Genomic DNA, 21,732 nt, shown 5'->3' on the forward strand with positions numbered 1-21,732 from the left:
GTAAAGACAAATAAAAAGCTTGGAGAATGCAAGATGTCCATAGCCAATGGCGCCTGTAAGGGAAGAGTGGAAAATGAAGAAGGCAAGGCTAGGGCCAGGCTGTGGGAACGCCTGAAACAACAGGGTAAGAAGTTTGGCGCTGCTACGTGATTGCAAAAAAGCAAACATGTGCTGGCTGGTCTCAATAGGCCTCTGTGGGGGTGATCACTGTGGATGTGAATGAGTCACTGAGTATCTATACTCTCTGGCCCAAGTATGCCAGGGGTGATCATTGTGGATGTGAATGAGTCACTGAGTACATGTACCAGGGATAATTGTGTATGTGAATGAATCACTAAGTATCTATAATCTCTGGCCCAAGTATGCCAGGGGTGATCACTGTGGATGTGAATGAATCACTAAGTACATGTACTCTCTGACTTAAGTCAAAGTGTCACTACTCACAAGCAACAAAAGGACAAATAGTAAAGTAAAATGAGAACCCCATCAGAGTGTGCCTGAGTAATCTTGTGATTAGGAGGCTGCATCCCTCCCAATAGCAACTAAATAGAGTTGCTGCAAGTGCTTATCTGAATGCCCAGAACGCTACAAAGATGGCAATCAGTCCATCCCTGCCAGGAGCCAGTTTCCTCCCAGATATGCCAAGCCAAAGTCCCTGAAGGACTCGGTACCTGTCCCTGGGCCAGCACCATAATCCTATCGGAGCCTAGAACCGTGTGCAGGCGATGGGCAATGGTCAGCATGGTACAGTCTGCAAATGCTTCTCTGATGGTCTCTTGAATCAGTAAGTCTGTCTCTGTGTCCATGGCAGCTGTGGCTTCATCTAAAATCAGAATCTGCCAGAGAAGCAGAGGAGAAAGAAACTCAATTAAATTCCTTAAGCATTCTGGTTAATCTAGATTTTACCAAAATGTATTTGATTATTAAGTTTTATACCATCTACTGTTTTTTTTTAAGTAAGCACACATATATGTAAAAATATCCTTTTACTTAGAAGTGATACAACTTCAAAACCATGTTTGCCTTGATTTCCATAACAGCATATTTGTATAATACTGATCTAGGCTGGGCTCATGCCTGTAATCCCAGCACTTTGGGAGGCCGAGGCAGGCAGATCACGAGGTCAAGAGATCGAGACCATCCTGGCCAATATGGTGAAACCCTGTCTCTACTAAAAATACAAAAATTAGCCAGGTGTGGTGGTACACACCTGTAGTCCCAGTTACTCGGGAGGCGGAGGCAAGACAATCGCTTGAATCCAGGAGGTGGAGGTTGCAGTGAGCCAAGATCACGCCACTGCACTCCAGCGTGGGCGACAGAGCAAGACTCTGTCTCAAAAACAAAACAAAACAAAACCAAACAAAACTAATCAAATACTTGCCCTTGCCCCTACATGCTCTGTGACAGTGAGTATGTGCAATTAATCCTTTTTTTCCCTTGAATCCAGTATGGCTGGTAACATTAATCTTTCTGGACATTCCTTTTCCTGTTTGTAAATGAAGGGGTTGGATTTGATGACCTTAAAGTCTCTTGCAGTTTTAAAATCTATATCGGCTGGGCTCCGTGGCTCATGCCTGTAATCCCAGCACTTTGGGAGGCCAAAGCAGGCGGGTCATGCGGTCAGGAGTTCAAGACCAGCCTGGTCAACATGGTGAAACCCCATCTCTACTAAAAATACAAAAATTAGTCTGGCATGGTGGTGGGCACCTGTAATCCCAGCTACTCCAGAGGCTGAGGCAGGAGAATCGCTTGAACCCGGGAGGTGGAGGTTGCAGTGAGCCGAGATTGTGCCACTGCACTCCAGCCTGGGGACAAAGCAAGACTCCGTCTCAAAATTAAAAAAAAAAAAAATACTATGTCTATGGTTTGCAGTTGTACAAAACTACTCAATGGCCAGAAACAAAAGTCAGTCTTGGATGAAGTTAAAAACAAAGCAACCCCTGTTCTCCCTCCCCAAAACCCGATATACCCAAACCCGATATACCCAGAACCAATATACCCAAACTCGATATACCCAAACCGATATACCCCAAAACCGACACACCGAACCTGACACACCCGAACCCCACACACCCGAACCCCACACACCCAAACCCGACCCTGACATACCCAAACCCAACATACCCGAACCCGATATACCCAAACTGTGTCAGGGTTAGAGTTCTCACTGGCCATGCTCTTAGAAAGTGCCAAAAGGGTTCACAGCCAGGAATACCTTTGGACCCCACTGCATCAGGGAAAGGCTGCACTAAAACGTTGCCATTCTCTGCTGCCGCCCCTTCCCTGCCAACCACGAACTGCCTTACCTTACAGTGGCGGAGCAGGGCTCTTGCTATGCACAAAAGCTGCCGTTCCCCCACTGAGAAGTTATCCCCGTTCTCCATCACTTCAGATTCAAGTTTCAGAGGTAGCTGAGCAATCTAGGGAAAAGGAAAGTAGAGATCGGAGGGGTAAGAAACTAAGCTGAATTTCCTGAAAATCCAAGGACAACAAGAAATTATTCTGAAACAGATGAAACAACTATTAGCCAAGAACCTGCCTCATCTGGAACGAAGGTGCAGGTGTACTGATCATGCGCACTAGGACCCACTTCCAAGGCAGTCCATGATTCCAATAGACTATTCTGTTAGCTTTATACCATTAAAACATCCCAGAAATTCCAATGATTTCATGTCCCCAAAATTGAGTTAGATAGTGGGCCTTAAGTTTTGGTTCTGAAAATATGGTCATGCAATAGGAAATAGAGTAAGGAAAAGTACTCTCCTTTTGAAGTCCAAAGCTGTAGGCCCGTGACTGTGAAACATTTTTTGTAAGCTGCAGAACTTACTCTTCAAATGAGAGGAATCCCGGTAGAGGAAAGGAAAAAACAGAGCTCATCTACTAATAGTTGAATTAGGGCAGGGGATCCCAGGCCTGACTCAACCCAGGCACACCAGAAACCTCACCCCAGGCCAGGGGTATCAATCTGTACACTACAGCTGCTTGTGCGGGCCTACTGAGTTATCCCAAAAGGTCTGTGGCCCTTATGCACACTGTGTGCTTTATGCAGACTCAATCCGTTATGTATCTTTTTTTTTTTTTTTTTTTTTTTTTGAGACAGAGTTTTGCTCTTGTTGCCCAGGCTGGAGTGCAGTGGTGCAATCTCAGCTCACTGCAACCTCTGCCTCCTGGGTTCAAGCGATTCTCCTGTCTCAGCCTCCTGAGTAGCTGGGATTACATGTGCATACCACCATACCCAGCTAATTTTTGTATTTTTAGTAGAGACAGGGTTTCATCATATTGGTCAGGCTGGTCTCGAACTCCTGACCTCAGATGATCCACCTGCCTCGGCCTCCCAAAGTGCTGGGATTACAGGTGTGAGCCACTGCACCTGGCCACGTTATGTATCTTTTGCATACATGTGGATGCTTCAAAGTATGTTACACTGTCATGACTAATAAAACAAATTAAAAGCATCACTTAATTCTAAGTAGTTGTCATTACTATCTTCAATCAATGGATAGTGCAAGGCCAAAATGACCGTGGGCAGTGTGGGAGGTGGGACTGGGAGAGATCAGCTTTTCCTAGGTATCTGAAAGACTTGGAGAGCCCTGCCACGAAGGCTTCGTCCACAGGCATCCTGGTGGCACAGCCAGATCAGACAGGGTGTGGCAATGGCACTGCCGTGCTTCCACCCTCACCATCCCAGCACGGCTCCCCCAGGCTCTTCACTTACACATTCTTTCATGTGTGTCCTCTCCAGGGCATCCCAAATCTGGTCTTCAGTGTACTGGTTGAAGGGGTCCAAATTTGATCTAGGGAGAAACACAGGAATTTCTCAGTGGTCCCGCCCTGAAGCGACCTACTGGCAAAGGCTGTCTGTGGAAGATGTTTAACACACATGCACGGGGAGAGAAGACTCCAAACCTTGACAATCACAGACGGCTCATTCCCCAACCAGCCAGATGGGAGCTCTGACTGCACAATGGGCCACCTCCTCATCTCCATAAAACTTGATTTATTCTTTTATTATTTTTACTATGTAAATAATACCAGTTATAGAACAATTTATAAATGCAAATATTGCCAAATATCCTTCTAGATTTTTTCCTGTGCATGTATTTGTTAAAATAAATCTTTCAGGTGGGTGCGATGGCTCGTGCTTGTAATCCCAGAACTTTAGGAGGCCAAGGCAGGTGGATTACTAGAGGTCAGGAGGTCAAGACCAGCCTGGCCAACATGGTGAAACCTTGTCTCCACTAAAAATACAAAAATTAGCCAGGCGTGGTGGTGGGCGCCTGTAATCCCAGCTACTTGGGAGGCTGAGGCAGGAGAATTGCTTTAACCTGGGAGGCAGAGGTTGCAGTGTGCCAAGATCACACCGCTGCACTCCAGCCTGGGCGACAGAGTGAGACTCCATCTCAATAAATAAAATAAAATAAAATAAAATAAAATAAAATAAAATAAAAATAAAATAAAATACATCTCTCCGTACATACAAACTTAGAAAAGCACCCTCTTTCTCTTGGTCTATCTGGTTCACAGCCCTGTCATTGAGCATGGGGCTCCACGACAGCTGGCCTGACCAGGAAAAGAAATTGATCCAGTAGAAGGGTGGAGGAAGAAGGAGAGAGAGAATAAAGGACAAGTCAAGAAAAAGGAAATTTCCTGGCACAGAAGACCAGTTTGGGGGCCATTTTTGCTTACTGTGCCAACAGTATCTACCTCAAGGAAATCAGAGGTGATACCAAAAGAACGAGACTAGATTTTTTTTTTTTTAGTCTCTGTAACCCAGACTGGAGTGCAGTGGTATAATCTCGGTTCACTGCAACGTCTTCCTCCTGAGATCCAGCTATCCTCCCACCTAAGCCTCTTGAGTAGCTGGGACTACAGGCGCACACCATGTTATTTTTGTATCTTTTGTAGAGATGGGTTCTGCTATGTTGCCCAGGCTGGTCTCAAATTTCAGCGCTCAAGCTCAAGTGATTAGCCTACCTTGGCCTCCCAAAATGCTGGGATTACAGGCATGAGCCACTGTGCCCGGCCAGGACTAGAAATGTTTAGGACAGGAAAAAATTATCTTTGCCACTGAGGATGAGGGTGGAGAGCTGGTGGTGGAACAGGTATTTGGTGGAAAACTGGGATGTTACAGTAATTGTGGATGTCTTGTCTTGATCTACACATAACATTTGGAGGTCTAATAATCTGAAAAGTATTAAGAATAATTTGCTTTGCTCATAAAATTATGCCTGGCATGTGGGAAACAGGAAAATCTCTGGGAGAAACATGGACTTTTGCTCTATGCCACACACCTGTCTCCGTACCTGGGGTTACTAATTACAGGCATGCAAATACAATCACGTCATTATCACAGAACTCTGGTGAGAGGGGGAGAGCAGGCCGGCACTGCCTCATTTCTGCTTTTTGGGCGTCTCTCGATCTCCTGGGAGATTCTGACCCGCCCTGCTCTCCAGTGCCTCTTGCCCTTTGCACAGCATTTTTCCCGCTTGGAACATGCTCACTTCTCACTACCCCTGGCCTAGGAAGTGTTGTTTAATACTGTACAGTTTAATGGGTTGAACTGTGTCTCCCCAAGAGACACCTAAGTACCTAAGAATGTGACCTTATTTGGAAATAGGGTAATTTGCAGATGTAATTAGTTGAGATGAGGTCATACCACAGTAATAGAGAAGGGTGGGCCCTTAATACTGGTCCTTATGAGAGATGGCCATGTGAAGGCAGAGAAACATTGGGAGGGCATCATGTGACAATGGAGGCAGAGGCCAGAGGGTGCATCCACAAGCCAAGGAATGCCAAAGATGGCCTCAACTACCAGAAGCTGGAAGAGGCAAGGAAGCGTCCTCCCCTACAGGTTTCACTGGCAGCATGGCCCAACTGACACTTTGATTTTAGACTTCCAGCCCCCGGAACTGTGAGATAGTACATTTCTGTTGTTTGAAACCATCTAGTTTGTGGCTTAAACTGTTTGTGACAGCCCCAGGATACAAATACAGCGAGTAAGTCCATCAGATGCCGCTGGATGAAACAGCAGGCATGGAGTCCCCCGTCATCCACAAGGGTATGCTTCAGGGAGCCCTGGTAGATGCCTCAAACCACAAATAGTACTGAACTCTATAAATGCCAAGTTTTTTTTCCCTATATATACATACCTATGATAAAGTTTAATTTATAAATTAGGCACAGTAAGAGATTAACAATAATGAAATCAAATAATCATAACAATATGCTGTAATGAACATGATTGACTGTGGTCTGTCTCTCACAAAATATAGTATGTAATATTTTTGGACCCCGCTTGATCATGGGTAACTGAAACTGCAGAAAGTGAAACCACAGAGAAGCAGGAACTGCTGCACACAAAAGTGCAGTCTCCTGCCCACTGAGTAGCTGGCCCTATCAGATTTTCTATGGGTGAATATGACAACAAGCATAACATTCTTATTTTTTGAGCCAGAGTCTTACTCTGTCACCCAGGCTCGAGTGCAGTAGCATCTCAGCTCACTGCAACCTCTGCCCCACCCCCCAGGTTCAAGCAATTTTTGTGCCTCAGCCTCCCAAGAAGCAGGGACTACAGGTGTGCACCACCACACCTGGCTAACTTTTATTTTTTGGTAGACACGGTTTCCCCATGTTGGCCAGGCTGGTCTCGAACTCCAGATCTCAGGTGATCCATCTGCCTTGGCTTCCCAAAGTGTTGGGATTACAGGTGTGAGCCATTGTGCCCAGCCCAGGCTTAACATTCAATTCATCCAGGTCCATCACACCAGCTGAAGGAGCTTCAGACCACTAAACAATGGGTTCCAGATAGAAAAGGAATGTTTGCATACACTGGTAGGTGGTACACAGTAAGGCAGACCAGACCCACCTCAACAGGGAGCTTAATCAGGAATGGAAAAATATCTTCCCTCATTAGAGAAGCCAGATGGTCCTGGGTCTGACCCACAGACAGAAATGAAAGCAAAGTTATGCATCCACTTAATCAAACGGTTTCAGTTAAGTGATTGGATAGAAAAGTGTCTGAACATGAGGGCAGTTATTTTTAACAATCAGAACCCCTGGAGTCCTATCTTGCCAAAAGTACATTTTCATCTTTGGTTCTTTATATTTTATTTTTAGCAATAGTCAACACTGACCACTGCTAAATGAAGCCAAGAATATCTCCCAAAGTGTGAGACAATACAGCAATTCACCCTGGATATAGTAGAGAACACTGTAGTAAACCACGCTGCCCTGTCATCTGTGCTGGGTGCTTCTAGCAGCCTCAGTCTTCGGAGCAGGAGATTTTGGGACTCACGTACCTTCTTCTATCAGGAAACTAAAGGAAACCCTATTTTGAGGTAAGCAGAAATGTGGACTGATTGTGGCTTTTAGTTGCTAAGAGTCAGATTAGGTGAAAAAAGTTAAGAGCAAAAGTAGAGCAAATAAAAAAGACAAGAGAAAGGCATAGATTGGGTGACTTTCTTTTTTCGTTTTTGAGATGAGGAAGGCAGATGAGACTTTGAAGATGCTGGGAAAAGAAATGTAACTAAAGGTCAAGATCCATAAAGAGGCAAGTCTGTTTTTTGGAGAGATGGAATATCAAGGTTGTGGTTAATAGTGGGGTCGTGACACATGCTTCAGGAGGCAACGCAGTGAGTGTAGTGAGGAGAGCCAGCCAGTCAGCCTGGGTTCAAATCCTAGCTCTACCACTTTTAGCTGTATGTCTTTGGGCAAATTACTCTCACTCTCTGGATTTCAGTTTCATCATCTATATAAAATAGGCATAAAGGCCAAGGGCGGTGTCTCACGCCTATAATCCCAGCACTTCGGGAGGCAGAGGTGGGAGAATCTCTTGAGTTCAGGAGTTTAAGACTAGCCTGGGCAACACAGTGAAACCTCACTATTTGGTAAAATAAAATATGCCTAACAATGGTGTCTGTCTCATGAAGTTTTGAGCATTTGTTAAATACAATTAAGATGGTTATGACAGGTGGGACACGGTGGCTCATGGCTAATCCCAGCACTTTGGAAGGCCAAGGTGGGCAGATCACCTGAGGTCAGGAGTTCAAGACCAGACTGGCCAACAATGTGAAACCCCATCTCTACTAAAAATACAGAAATTAGCCAGGCATGGTGGCGGGTGCCTGTAATCCCAGCTACTGGGGAGAACTGCTTGAACCTAGGAGGTGGAGGCTGCAGTGAGCAGAGATCATGTCACTGCACTCCAACCTGGGTGACAAAGTGAGACTCCGCTTCAAAAAAAAAAAAAAAAATTAATGAGCAGATCAAAAGGAGAGGGCACCTGAAGAAGAAGAAATGCGAACACTGTTTCTTGCTAATGAATGGGCACCAGGCAGAAGTGCTCCGAGTAGACAAGGTACCCGTCACTCACAGGGGACCAAGACTCAAGAGAGACCAGAGTGACAGCTGGGGACAGCTCATCGTCAGCCTAGCCAGGCTCCGGTCAGTCCTCAGGATGAAAAACACTCCAGCTGCGGGGGACAGGACAGAGGCCAGGGCTGGGTTTCCTGGGTCCAGGAAGCACAGGGAGCTCTGGGAGAAGGTGGGGAAAGCTAGGGCCATGAGACAGAGGCCAGCAAAAGTGTTTTAAGGCCTGGATGAAAAGGGGCCTCTCTTCTTGGAGCCAGTCATGAGGGCAAAACAATAGAGATCTGCAGAAACACAGGCCGGAGAACTCAGGCCCACACGGGCAGGTAAGGGAGGGCTGGGATGCAGGTACTAGAATGGATCAGCACTCTGGCTAATCTAGGAAGGGGTGTGGTCCCACATGATCTGGCCTATGATTTAGATTAATTATATTTGTACACAGAACAACTCAGAAATTTATATCTTGTGACTTTCTGAGTTTTGTTGGTTTGATTTTGGTTTTACCTTGCTTTTCCCCTAAGAGTTCCTTTCAAGTTTTAATTGTTTGCAGGTGTCTCAAGAAGAGGTACCCACCCTCAATACTGGCTAATGGTGGTGGAGGCGCAGTTTCCAGATTCAGAGTCTCTAGGAGGTAGTTGAGGAAACAGCTCATGTATCCTGCCTTTGCCTTGGGAAACTCATCATAGGCTTTCTGTCTTCTAAGAAAAGCAAAAGAATACCGGCCGGGTGTGGTGGTTCACGCCTGTAATTCCAGCACTTTGGGAGGCTGAGGTGGGCAGATCACCTGAGGTCAGATATTCGAGACCAGCCTGGCCAACATGGTGAAACCCCATCTCTACTAGCTGGGCATGGTGGCCCATGCCTGTGGTCCCAGCGACTCAGGAGGCTGAGGCACGCAAATCACTTGAACCCAGGAGGCAGAGGTTGCAGTGAGCTGAAACTCCAGCCTGGGTGACAGAGCGAGACTCTGTCTCAAAAACAAAAGAATACCAAGAGCTGAACATTTTCTGGGATCCATAAGAACCCTCACAGGATAAAAGGAAACCTTAGGGGATAAAGGACAAGTCTGGCATTTAATTTTTCCTCAGTGTCTACTACTGACTAAAAAGCCAAAATTAGAGCTGGCAGAAAATTTAACTGAAACGATTTTCTCACTTTGCACAGCTGACTTCCTAAGCTGCACTCTAAGCTCAGTAGCTACAAACCCAGGACAGCAGTATACCAACTACTGAGTTAGCCACAAAGCAGCCAACATTTCTTTCTCTGGAGATAAATGATTCCAATTCCACTAAAGCTACAGGTCTATGATGTTCTACCCACAGCAGCTGCACGTGCCCACGGTCAATTCTTTTTCTTTAAACATTTTATATTATTTTAAAAAGCAGAGACGTGGTCTCACTATGTTGCCCAGGCTGGTCTCAAACTCCTGAGCTTAAGTGATGCTCCTGCCTCAGCCTCCCAAAGTGCTAGGATTACAGGCATGAGCCACTGCGCCCGGCATCATGGTCAATTCTTAACCACTAACTCTAGAAGCTCCCAATTCACAAACCCAAATGAAATGCTATAAAATTTTTAAATTAAAACCGAGGCTTCTTGGTGGCAGCATTTTCTCAAATTTAACATGCTTTATTTCTTAATTCTCTTCCAAATGATGATTAAAAAAAATAGTTCTTATGGCCAAAAACAAGTATCGTAAGGCCAATTTTTTTTTCAAGGTGTTCCTGTGGCATTTAAATATAGAGAGATTTATGGGAAAAGCCAATTAGGCAACATTTTCCTTATTTATTTATTTATTTAGAGATGGAGTTTCACTCTTGTTACCCAGGCTGGAGTGCAATGGCGCGATCTCAGCTTAATACAACCTCCGCCTCCCGGGTTCAAGTGATTCTCCTGTCTCAGCCTCCCAAGTAGCTGGGATTACAGGCATGTGCCACCACGCCTGGATAATTCTGTATTTTCAGTAGAGAGGGGTTTCTCCATGTTGGTCAGGATGGTCTCAAATTTCCGACCTCAGGTGATCCACCTGCCTCAGCCTCCCAAAGTGCTGGGATTACAAGCATGAGCCACCACGCCTAGCCAATAAACTCTACTTTTCTTCTGATATCGCTTGTCTGACCTTATTACCTCAATACCCAAAGAGAATGGTTTATTATCAACCACAGATACAGTGCATGCTGTCCAGATTCAACTACAGAAATACCAAAATAAACATACCCTAGGGTGTTGACTCTACACAAACACAGGTGAGAATTCTGCTGATTTACTACTATGGACTACAGGTTTGTGTGCCCCTAGAATTAAATTGTTGAAACACTGACCCCAATGTGATGGTATCTGGAGGTGGGGCTGTAAGGAGGGGTTTAGATGAGATCATGGTTTAGATGAGATCATGAGGGTGGGGCCTCAAGAAGAGGAGACACAAGAGCTCTCCTTTCCGAGGGCACACACCACAGGCACACACCGAGGAAAGGCCACATGAGGACAGAACAAGACAGCCATCTGCAAACCAGGAAGAGGGCCTTCAGCAGACACCCATCCCGGCCTTCCCAGCCTCCAGAACTGACAGAAATAAATTTCTGTTGTTTAAGCCACCCAGTCTATGGTATGTTGGTATATACAGCAGCCTGAGCAGACTAAGGTATCTACCAAAGTTCCTTGAGTTCAAATGCCATTTCCAAAGGTAGAGGGGATAGTTTTAAAACAAGTCTGAACACTGCCTATGATTATTTGAAATCAGGTTGGTACCAATTTTTCTGAAAACTGCTAAAAATTACTTTTAGAATGATTTTTTAATAGGGACACAAATGATGGAAATCCACTGTTTTTAGGAGGGAGAAGCTTAAGGGTAAAGGTAGGATCAGGTAAGCTTAGGAAAGATAATGTGATGCTTTCTCCTTGGTCTGTTTTAATAGGCCAAGAAGAGGGATTTTATCTCTGGCATCTTGGCAGATTTCAGAAAGTGACATAATTCCAGAGTATCAAAGAAGACACTAGAAAACGAAATAACACGAGGACTAATAACGCCTGAAAGCCACCATTGGAACTGGAACTTTTGGCTGGGTACAGTGGCTCACGCCTGTAATCCTAGCTCTTTGGGAGGCCGAGGCGGATGGATCACTTGAGGTCAGGAGTTTAAGACCAGCCTGGCCAACATAGTGAAACCTCATCTCTACTAAAAATACAAAAATTAGCTGGGCGTGGCAGGGGGCGCCTGTAATCCAAGCTACTCGGGAGGCTGTGGCAGGAGAAATCACTTGAACCCAGGAGGCGAAGGTTGCTTTGAGCCAAGATCGTGCCACTGTACTTCAGCTTGGGCAACAGAGTGAGACACCAACTCAAAAAAAAAAACAAAAACTGCAACTTTTAGCGCACCTAGGAGAGATGACAGAATGGAGTGGGAGGCAGGTGAGGATGATGTTGTTGGGGCTGATGACAGCAGCCACCATTTGCCGAATGCTTACCATTTGCCAGGCCCTGTGCTTATATAATGTACATGAACTTACTCAACCTTCACAGCAACAGATCTTTAAAGCATCCCCATCTTATGGGCAAGGAAACAGGCACAAGAGTGGTTAAATAACTTGTCCGAAGTCACGGAGCAGAGCTCTGAGCCCAGATCTCTCTGGCCTCTTCAGCGCTGTGCTACAGGCCTTCCTGTCCCCTTTAGTCAACCAAGTGGCGTGTGCAGTGGGGCTGCCTCTCCCTTCTGCACCAGCAAGCACATGGTGTAGTGGGAAAAGCACCAGACTAGAGATGGCGAACTCATGGTCCCAGGGTGTAGTGCTAGCATCGTGTGGTCCCACGTGCCCACCCAGCCTCTAAGCGAGGCACGAGGCATGCACGTGCTCAAGTCCTCACCTGACAGTGCCACTAAACAGCACCGGCTCTTGAGGAATGATGGAGAGTTTGCTTCGGAGGTCGGCAAGACCAATATCACTGATTCTCACTCCATCAATCTTGATGCAGCCTCCAGATAACTCCACCAGACGGAAGAGGGCCATCCCCAGCGAGGACTTCCCTGATGAGTCAGAAGACATGCGAGAGAGGAGCTGTTAGCAAATTCTGTGAGGACAATGCTGGTTTAGCCTCAGGGCAATGCCAACTGTTTTTCTATTTTTTTTTTTTTTTTTTTTTTTTTTTTGAGACGGAGTCTCGCTCTGTCGCCCAGGCTGGAGTGCAGTGGCCGGATCTCAGCTCACTGCAAGCTCCGCCTCCCGGGTTCACGCCATTCTCCTGCCTCAGCCTCCCGAGTAGCTGGGACTACAGGCGCCCGCCACCTCGCCCGGCTAGTTTTTTTTTGTATTTTTTAGTAGAGACGGGGTTTCACCGTGCTAGCCAGGATGGTCTCGATCTCCTGACCTCGTGATCCGCCCGTCTCGGCCTCCCAAAGTGCTGGGATTACAGGCTTGAGCCACCGCGCCCGGCCTGTTTTTCTATTTCTAGTCAGTTGTTATTTCAACTGATTAACTGAGATAATGTATAAAATGATAGAAAAAAGTGATTAACTTTCCTGAGATACAAGGCAGACACCTTCAAATTACACAGCTTCAGCCTGAGAAGGAGGGGAAGGGACCATTCCATTTTCATTTTTTTTTGAGATGGAGTCTCGCTCTGTTGCCCAGGCTGGAGTGCAGTGGCACGATCTCGGCTCACTGCAACCTCCACCTCCTAGGTTCAAGTGATTCTTCTGTCTCAGCCTCTCGAGTAGCTGGGACTACAGGCGCGCACCACCACGCCCAAATAATTTTTGTATTTTTAGTAGAGATGGGGTTTCACCATATTGGCCAGGTTGGTCTCAAACTCCCTACCTTGTGATCCGCCCACCTCGGCCTCCCAAAGTGCTGGAATTACAGGCATGAGCCACTGTGCCTGGCCAACCATTCCATTTTCATGAAAGTAAAATGGAAAAATGCCTCCTGGTTACCTTAGGAACAGGTGCACAGAGCTGAATGCTCCTTAGGCAAAGTCAGGAGAACAGAGATCTTACAGCAAGCAGTTGAGGGGCAAACCAGAGGACAAGATGCCTTTTCTCTCCCTATCCCCTCATTACAGCTGAGAGAGAGACTAAGACAAGGCCTCTTGTTGCCACGGCAGCAGCTGGGGAATGGAAGAAGTTCCAGGGATAAACAAACACGCACGGGAAGGAGGTTTTGCCTCGACTCAATGAGTGGCTGTCAATGGCTCTACTGTGACAGGAAACTATGGCAGAGAACAGGTTTAGGGGACCAGTGTTATTACAGTGGTCAGCAGAATCGGTTAACCGAATCTTCATTTGAAAAGTTTTACATTAAGTAATATGAGATGACATCATCAAGCTCTCATAATCTTACTTCTATCATTTTGGGCACACTTCCTTTCAGTCTTTCCTCAGAGTTGAGATCATATCAGAAATGCAATATTATAATTGCTTTTTTCACTTAACACTCTATTGGCCAGGCACGGTGGCTCACGCCATCCAGCACTTTGGGAGGCTGAGGCGGGCGGATCACCTGAGGTCAGGAGTTCGAGACCAGCCTGGCCAACATGGCGAAACCCTATCTCTACTATAAATACAAAAATTAGCCAGGCATGGTGGCAGGTGCCTGTAATCCCAGCTACTCAGGAAGCTGAGGCAGGAGAATCGCTTGAACCTGGGAGGTGGAGGTCGCAGTGAGCCGAGATCACATCATTGCACTCCAGCCTGGGCAACAGAATGAGACTCTGTTTCAAACAAAACAAAACAAAACAAAAGCATTGTATAACAGGCAGTCAACCATTTTAAAAAACATTTTCAAGATACAATTTTAGTGCTTGCAATATTCCATCATGTGGACGTATTCTTGATCAATCAGCCCTCTTAGGGTGAACATTTAGTTTATGTAAAACTTATAATAACGTTGTGTCCTATATCTTAGTGCTGAAACTTCACTGCTACCTCAGACGATTTCCTTGGGAAAGAATCTTAGAACTGAAACTACTATGTCAAAGGATATAAACATTTAAAAGGTGCTCTCTCTATAGTGCCAAAAAGAAAATAAGTTTGCCATAGTCCTGTCTACCTTTCTGCAACTTGGTTCCATGGCTTAGATTTAGAACTACAGTGTTTTAGCTGTTGAATCATTTTCCTTGGCCGAATGCCTGGTTCTTGACCCTCCTACCCTTCTTTTGCCTCCGTGTCGTAAAAGACCTCTCATGAGGGCCTCATCGAGATCACCATGACGCTGTCTCTTCAGCACTCATGGAGGGCACAAACAGCCCACCTTGCCCCAGTGTCTACAGCCACAACCCCACTGTCGGGATCTGTCCCCTGGGCATACCTCTGTCTTACAGCCTAATGGGAACCTGAAAACACCCATAAAGCTTGGAAGAAGTAACGCCCAGGAACTTGGAAAAAGCTGTATTAGGAGAGTGTATTAGGACCCATCTTCCTAATGCAATAATCCCCACATGCTTCTACCAGAAACAAGTTAGGAAACCTGGTTTGTCTAGCAGCATAGTTCTTCTCCTAGAAATGAATGACTCCAGGCCGGTGGGCGCAGTGGTTCACTGTAATCCCAGCACTTTGGGAGGCCAAGGTGGATGGATCACTTGAGGCCAGGAGTTTGAGACTAGCCTGGCAAACTTGGCAAAACCCGGTCTCTACTTTAAAAAAAAAAAAAAAAATTAGCTGGGCATGGTGGCATGTGCCTGTAATCCCAGCGACTCCAGAGCCGAGATCACACCACGGCACTCTAGCCTGGGCGACAGAGCGAGACTCTGTCTCTCAAAAAAAAAAAAAAAAAAGAAAAGAAAAGAAAAGAAATGAATGACTCTGTTCAGAGTTGGGGGACTCAGTTCCTGGCCCCTTTCCCAGATAGAAGAAGGGGAGGGAGACACCCCCTCTGGGCCAAGGCAGTGCTTTAAGAGCTAAGCTAAGGGAGCCAGGTGCAGTGGCTCACGCCTGTAATCCCAGCACTTTGGGAGGTCGAGGTGGGTGGATCATCTGAGGTCAGGAGTTTGAGACCAGCCTGGCCAGCATAGTGAAACTCTGTCTCTACTAAAAATACAAAAAATTAGCTGGGCGTGGTGGCGGGCACCTGTAATCCCAGCTACTAGGGAGGCTGAGGCAGAAGAATCACTTGAACCCAGGAGGCAGAGGTTGCAGTGAGCCAAGATCACGCCACTGCGCTCCAGCCTGGGCAACAAGACAAGAGTGAAACTCCGTCTCTAAATAAATAAATAATTAAAAAAAAAAAAAAAATCTAAGCCAAGGAAGGAATGGTGCTTGAAGCAATGGGTCAAGTTGTTCCACTTTAACAAAGGCACGTAGATTTGGACCACCTGGACTGGAAGACTTCAGAGTCCTCTGAATCTGACCATCTTTGCATTGATGGAATGTGCTGGTAAGAAAGGCAGTGAAGTCCTCGACTGACATGAATGACCACAGAAGAGTTTCCAGTTTCCCGTGAAACTTGGAAGAAGCTCTGTTAAGACAGAGTGTAAATCAGGCTTTTTTTTGAGATGGAGTTTCACTCTTGTTGCCCAGGCTGGAGGGCAGTGGTGCAATGTCGGCTCACTGCAACCTCTACCTCCCAGGTTCAAGAGATTCTCCTGCTTCAGCCTCCCGAGTAGCTAGAATTACAGGTGTCCACCACGCCCGGCTAACTTTTTGTATGTTTAGTAGAGATGGGGTTTCACCATGTTGGCCAGGTTGGTCTTAAACTCCTGACACCTCAGGTGATCCACCCACCTTGGCCTCCCAGAGGGCTAGGATTACAGGTGTGAACCACCACACCCGGCTGCTATGTTCTTTTTCTTGTTTATTTCTTTTCTGACACTAACTACTGTTTAATGAAGTTGTGGTGCCTGTTTTGCCTGTCTCACCTGTGTTAAAGGGAAATCACAACAAGGGACATCGGTCAGCTTTCAGGGGAGCCGTGTACCCCTGGGGACCAATGCAGCAGAGGGGCTCAAGGCAGAGAACAGTAAAAAGGCTTGGGGACAGCCACTCTGCTTGGCTGAAGATTCCCTTCCAGCATGAAAGACCTGGAGCAATGTCTTGTTTTGACATGAAGTCATTCCCTCAAACAGAGAGGAGGAAATGGCTTTTTTCTTTTCTTCCTTAGAAAGTTCTTTAAAATAAATTGGCCAGAAAAGATAAAAGCGTTTTTATTTCTTTTCTTTTCTTTTTTTTTAATGGCAAGGTAAAAAGCTAGAAGAGTTTTGATGCCAAAGAAGCATACAGCCTAGAAAGTTAATGAAAACTGAATCAAAGACCTCTTACACAAGGATAAAAAGGCAGTAAAAGAAGACAAGTTCAATCTTTGAAATGCTATTCAGGAATGAAAGTGAAAAAAAAGGGGCCAGGTGCGATGGCTCACACCTGTAATCCCAGCACTTTGGGAGGCCAAGGCGGGTGGATCATGAGGTCAGGAGATCGAGATCATCCTGGTCAACATGGTGAAACCCCATCTCTACTAAAAATACAAAAAAATTAGCTGGTGTGCCTGTAGTCCCAGCTAATCGAGAGGTTGAGACAGGAGAATCGCTTGAACCTGGGAGGTGGAGGTTGCAGTGAGCCGAGATCGCTCCACTGCACTCCAGCCTAGTGACAGAGTGAGACTTCGTCTCAAATAAAAAAAGAAGTAAATTACTCAAGTCGCGACCCTAGAAATCTAGAGGATCTACATTTACACATTTCTTTTCCTTTTTTTTTTTTTTTTTTGGGACGGAGTCTTGCTCTGTCATCCAGGCTGGAGTGTAGTGGCATGATCTTGGCTCACTGCAACCTCTGCCTCCCGGGTTCAAGCAATCTCCTACCTCAGCCTCTTGAGTAGCTGGGATTACAGGCATGCGCCACCACACCTGACTAATTTTGGACTTTTAGTAGAGACAGGGTTTCACCATGTTGTTCTGGCTGGTGTTGAACTCCTCAGGTGAGCCACCCACCTCGCCTTTCCAAAGTGCTGGGATTACAGGCGTAAGCCACTGCACCTGGCCTACTGACAGTTTTAAAAGAAGGTCATGAAACAGCATGTGTCAATGACCTCATTTTTGTAAACCTACATATTACTAGAGGAAGCCTAACAAGATAGCTACCAAAATGTTACCAGTGCTTCTCTCTGGGTGGCAGAGTTGTGGGTGCTGCTCCTCTTTCGTACTTGGCTGTGTGCCCCAGTGTTCTGCATTGAGAATGTGCACATTTATGACTGGGAACAGCACTCAATGTTAACAAAGCGGGGTCAACAATAAACCTAGAAAATTGGTTTCAGTGGGGGCTGAGACACTAATCGCTTATCAAACAAACAAGAATCTGGTTTAAAGGGATGAAAGTGGTATTTCATAAACTGCTACGTTCCAATGGATTCAAAGAAGGCTTTGCACATCCTTACCGGATCCTGTCCGCCCCACAATGCCAATCTTCTCTTTAGGTTTGATCGTGAAGGATACTTTCTTCAGGACGAGAGGGAGGTTTTCTCGGTACCTCATCTCTGCATTCTCGAAGGTCACCTCTCCCTCCTGGGGCCAGTCAGGGGAGGGAGCCTTGTTCTTAATTCTGGCAGGTGCTTCCAAGGAGAGAGTCTGGGGAGACAGGAGTGGCCGGTTCAGACTGACCACAGATTCTTGGGAAGCTGCAGGCTTTGTCACAGAGAAATAAAACCAGGACAACCATAGTAGCCACACCGAGGTAGCTGCCACCCTGTCACCTTGCTAGGAAAGAATCCCTTGGCAGTAAATGCTTATTATCACTAAACCAGACAGAGACAGAGCACAATGGCTACTAAGTGTTATGGCTACTAGCAGCAGCCTGGGGAGGGAAGTGGTGTTTGGACTACCTTTTGTCTCAAGGAATTCTTCCACAAAGCTGCCTTGGGGGCCAAGGGAAAACCGACACAGGCAGACACGAGGCCTTTCGCCACTCCACCATAGCAGTTTTTACTGAAATTCTTTGAGATAGGATTCTACCATTTGATAACCATTGGCTTAAATCCGGTGGAAGAAAACTAATATTTACTGAACATCTAATTGGATCCTGGCATTCTGGCACATCTTGGTCAATCCAGGAGACACAGACTCTAATTCTAATTTTGCCACTGTGTGACTTGGACAGATCACCACTTCTGCATCTTAGTTTCTTCTCTGCAAATTGTGGAGACTGGATTAGATGATCTTGAGAATCTATTCCAGCTCAAAATGCTGTGATATAACTGCTTGGGTAATTTTTGTCATCAACAATCGTATTTCATGATCTTTTAAAACTCTCTGGCAATTGTCCATGGAGTATATAGCCTTATGGGGGAAGTAAGGGTCAAAGACTGTAGCACTCTGGGGGCTTAAGCCTGAAGTCCAAAACTCCAAGCTGGAAGGACTCTGTGTTGGGACAGTCAGTGGGAGGGCAGGCCTCTGAAATGTGACCGGTTTCAGCAGAGTCCACTTTGTACCACCACTGACCGTAATCCTGACCTCTCCAGCATGAGGCTCTCACCAGCCATAACATTTAACTCAAACACTGCACATATGTACATACATGGGTCATCGACATACCACGACAGTGTGCAAAGAGGCTAATTTCTAAATATTAAAGAAGAGCTATTACTAGATACATTGGGCAGCCACCTGCCATCCTTTCTGAGAATAAGAAAGTTACTCATTTGTAAGCTTAAGAAATATTCCACCACTAAGGAGGTTCACTGTCAAAGCAAATCAGTGAAACACATCTCTATTAGAAAATTCAGTTTACATACACTCAGTTCCCAAGTGAAAGAGTAATTTTTCAGGCCAGACACTGTGGCTCCTGTCTATAATCCCAGCATTTTGGGAGGTGGAGGCAGAGGCAGATCGCTTGAGCCCAGGAGTTTGAGACCAGCCTGGGCAACGTGGCGAAACCCATCTCTAAAAAAAACACAAAAATGAGCTGGGCCTAGCGGTGCATGCCTGTAGTCCCAGCTACTTAGGGGGCTGAGGTGGGAGGATCACTTGAGTCTGGGAGATAGAGGCTGGACTGAGCCGTATTCACGCCACTGCACTCAAGCCTGAGCGACAAAATAAGACCCTCTCTCAAAAAAAAAAAAAAAAAAAAAAAAGGAAAAAAAGAAAAAAGTTAATTTTTCAAAACTATGTTTCAAAGTCAAGTGTTGGGAACTCAGAATATACTCTTCACATATAAACAATGACACAGATGCTTGTAAAGTCTCACAGCAGTTCAATAAAATAGGTAACTCTTAAGAATTGAGTTCAATTTGAGAATCTAACTACTTACAATGCTGCTTCTTTATAAGCAAATTTGTCTAGTCTGCAGCCCTTGGGCTACACGTAGCCCAGGACATCTTTGAATGTGGCCTAACACAAATGTGTAAACTTTCTTAACACATTATGAGACTTTTTTTGCAACTTTTTTTTTTAAGCTCATCAGCTATCATCAGTATTTTATGTGTGGCCTAAGACAAGTCTTCTTCCAGTGTGACCCTGGGAAGCCAAATGATTGGACACCCCTTGATATGGTTTGGCTCTGTGTCCCCACCTAAATCTCATCTTGAATTGTATAATATCCTCATGTGTCAGGGGAGGGGCCTGGTGGCAGATGACTGAATCGGGGGGCGGATTTCCCCCTTGCTGTTCTCATGATAATGAGTTCTCAGGAGATCTGGTTGTTTGAAAGTGTGCAGCACTTCCACCTTCTCTCTCTCTCTCCTGCTTTGCCATGGGAAGATATGCTTGTTTCCCCTTCACTTTTCGCTATGATTGTAAGTTTCCTGAGGCCTCCCAGCCATGCTTCCTGTTAAGCCTGCGGAACTGTGAGTGACTTAAACCTCTTTTCTTCATAAATTACCCAGTCTCAGGTAGTTCTTTATAGCAGTGTGAAATGGACTAAGACACCCCTGTAGGAAATTGCTTTAAGAGTTCCAATTAGGGCAGCAGCAAGATGCCTGCCACCCACGGCGAGACAGAAGGGATTCCTGGGGAAAAGTGGGAAGAGCTGGATACTCTCAGTATCAATTAAATTTACTTGTTTGTAAGCTGGGAGAGCAGTTTAGAATTAGCTAGAGTTTTTCAAACTATAGAAGCCTGGGTCCTACCCCAATTCACTGCAACAGAATCCAGAGTTGAGGCCACGTTTGTCCTGTCAAAAGCTCAGGGATCCTGATGGCCATCCTGATTAAGAACAATTGGACTACAGTAAGAATTAAAACAATACATGGTTTTAAACAGTGCAAGGAAAATGCTCCATTAGTCAGTTAAGCTGAACTGACAAGATTCTGAACGTTCTGGAAATTAGCCAATGAAGTTCTCAACTCGACATAAATTACAAATATACTTAGAAACTCTAACGGTAATCTCTTCCCTATTCCAAGCATGGTGGAGAGACTGCTGGAGATTCTGCGGGATTAGATACGCAGAGAACACAAGCCTCCTCCTTGTACACCCAGCTGAAGTAGCAAAGGGTAAACCGACTCCAGGAGGAGTCAGATCATGGTAAAAGGCCTACAGCAGTCTGACTCTGACCTTAATGTAGTGATTGATCCTCTCCACCGAGGTGAATCGAGCTTCTGTCTCGGATGCCAGTCTGACCGTAAACTGGAACAGCCCCGTTAACTGATAATGGAAAACAACAATCAAAGAGATAATTCATTTTCAATACATGCCAGGCCAATGCTGGAGAACTTCCTTCATCTATAGGATCACTAAGAACTGAGCACATGCAGCAGCTGGTCTTAGGGACCTAGTCGTTCTCTTAGCTTTGAAGACATACCTGTTACCCCATCAACTGCAATGCTCAGTGAATGCGGGCAGTATTATGGTGCTGCTGGAACCACTTTCTTGTACCCAAAGGCTTTCTATTCATCTTTACATTTCCGGTAACACATACCTGCAGCTGATTCACTTCCGGACTTCCTACTTGTATCTGAGCCCGTTTGTGGGAGTCACAACAAATGGAGATATCAGCCTATGAGCAACTAGTAAGAATGCTTCCAGGAAAGTCAAATCAGATACATAATGCTGGCAAATGAGTGAATCTGGAGCCCCCGTGCTCCACAGACTGGGGAGTCTAAAAACAGTCTATATAACACACTGTCTTCCCCAACCAATTGTCAAATAAATTGCAAAATGTGGCTGGACATCTTGGGGTATCTGTGAAGACATATATCTCTGGGGTTCCTTTTACTACTTACTTATTTTTATCTTTTCGACACAGAAAAATGTCAAACACACAAGAGTAGAAGGAGTAGTATAATGAACTCCCAGGTATCAAAACTCTGCTGTAAAAATGATCAACTTACAGCCAATATTGTTTCATCTGTATTCCCTTCCATTCCTACCCCCACCCCCCATATTATTTGGAAGCAAATCGCAGATAGCTTATTTCATCCACAAATATTTCAGCTTGTACCTCTCTAAAATATAGAC

At 45.6% G+C, this 21,732-nt stretch overlaps 3 protein-coding genes across 10 annotated transcripts in view; 1 reads left to right on the forward strand and 2 right to left on the reverse strand.

Annotated features, from left to right (window-relative positions):
* Nucleotides 1–21,732, reverse strand: part of PARL (presenilin associated rhomboid like) — a 231,691-nt gene that overhangs the window by 90,709 nt on the left and 119,250 nt on the right. The window lies entirely within an intron of this gene.
* ABCF3 (ATP binding cassette subfamily F member 3) overlaps nt 1–21,732 on the forward strand; it is a 291,373-nt gene that overhangs the window by 22,321 nt on the left and 247,320 nt on the right. The window lies entirely within an intron of this gene.
* ABCC5 (ATP binding cassette subfamily C member 5) overlaps nt 1–21,732 on the reverse strand; it is a 95,832-nt gene that overhangs the window by 5,031 nt on the left and 69,069 nt on the right. For 7 of the 8 annotated variants that reach the window (XM_050780171.1, XM_050780167.1, XM_050780168.1 and 4 more), the window contains 6 exons: nt 20,830–20,919; nt 17,718–17,907; nt 12,226–12,385; nt 3,716–3,794; nt 2,307–2,420; nt 672–836 (listed from right to left, as the gene is read on the reverse strand). In XM_050780171.1, the coding sequence (XP_050636128.1) occupies nt 672–836; nt 2,307–2,420; nt 3,716–3,794; nt 12,226–12,385; nt 17,718–17,907; nt 20,830–20,919 (798 nt within the window). Of the gene's footprint in view, nt 1–671; nt 837–2,306; nt 2,421–3,715; nt 3,795–12,225; nt 12,386–17,717; nt 17,908–20,402; nt 20,479–20,829; nt 20,920–21,732 lie in introns of those variants that run through there. The other variant, XR_007723435.1, reaches the window with a different exon arrangement.

The sequence above is a fragment of the Macaca thibetana genome, chromosome 2, assembly GCF_024542745.1.
Source record: "Macaca thibetana thibetana isolate TM-01 chromosome 2, ASM2454274v1, whole genome shotgun sequence".
Classification (NCBI taxonomy): Eukaryota; Metazoa; Chordata; class Mammalia; order Primates; family Cercopithecidae; genus Macaca; species Macaca thibetana.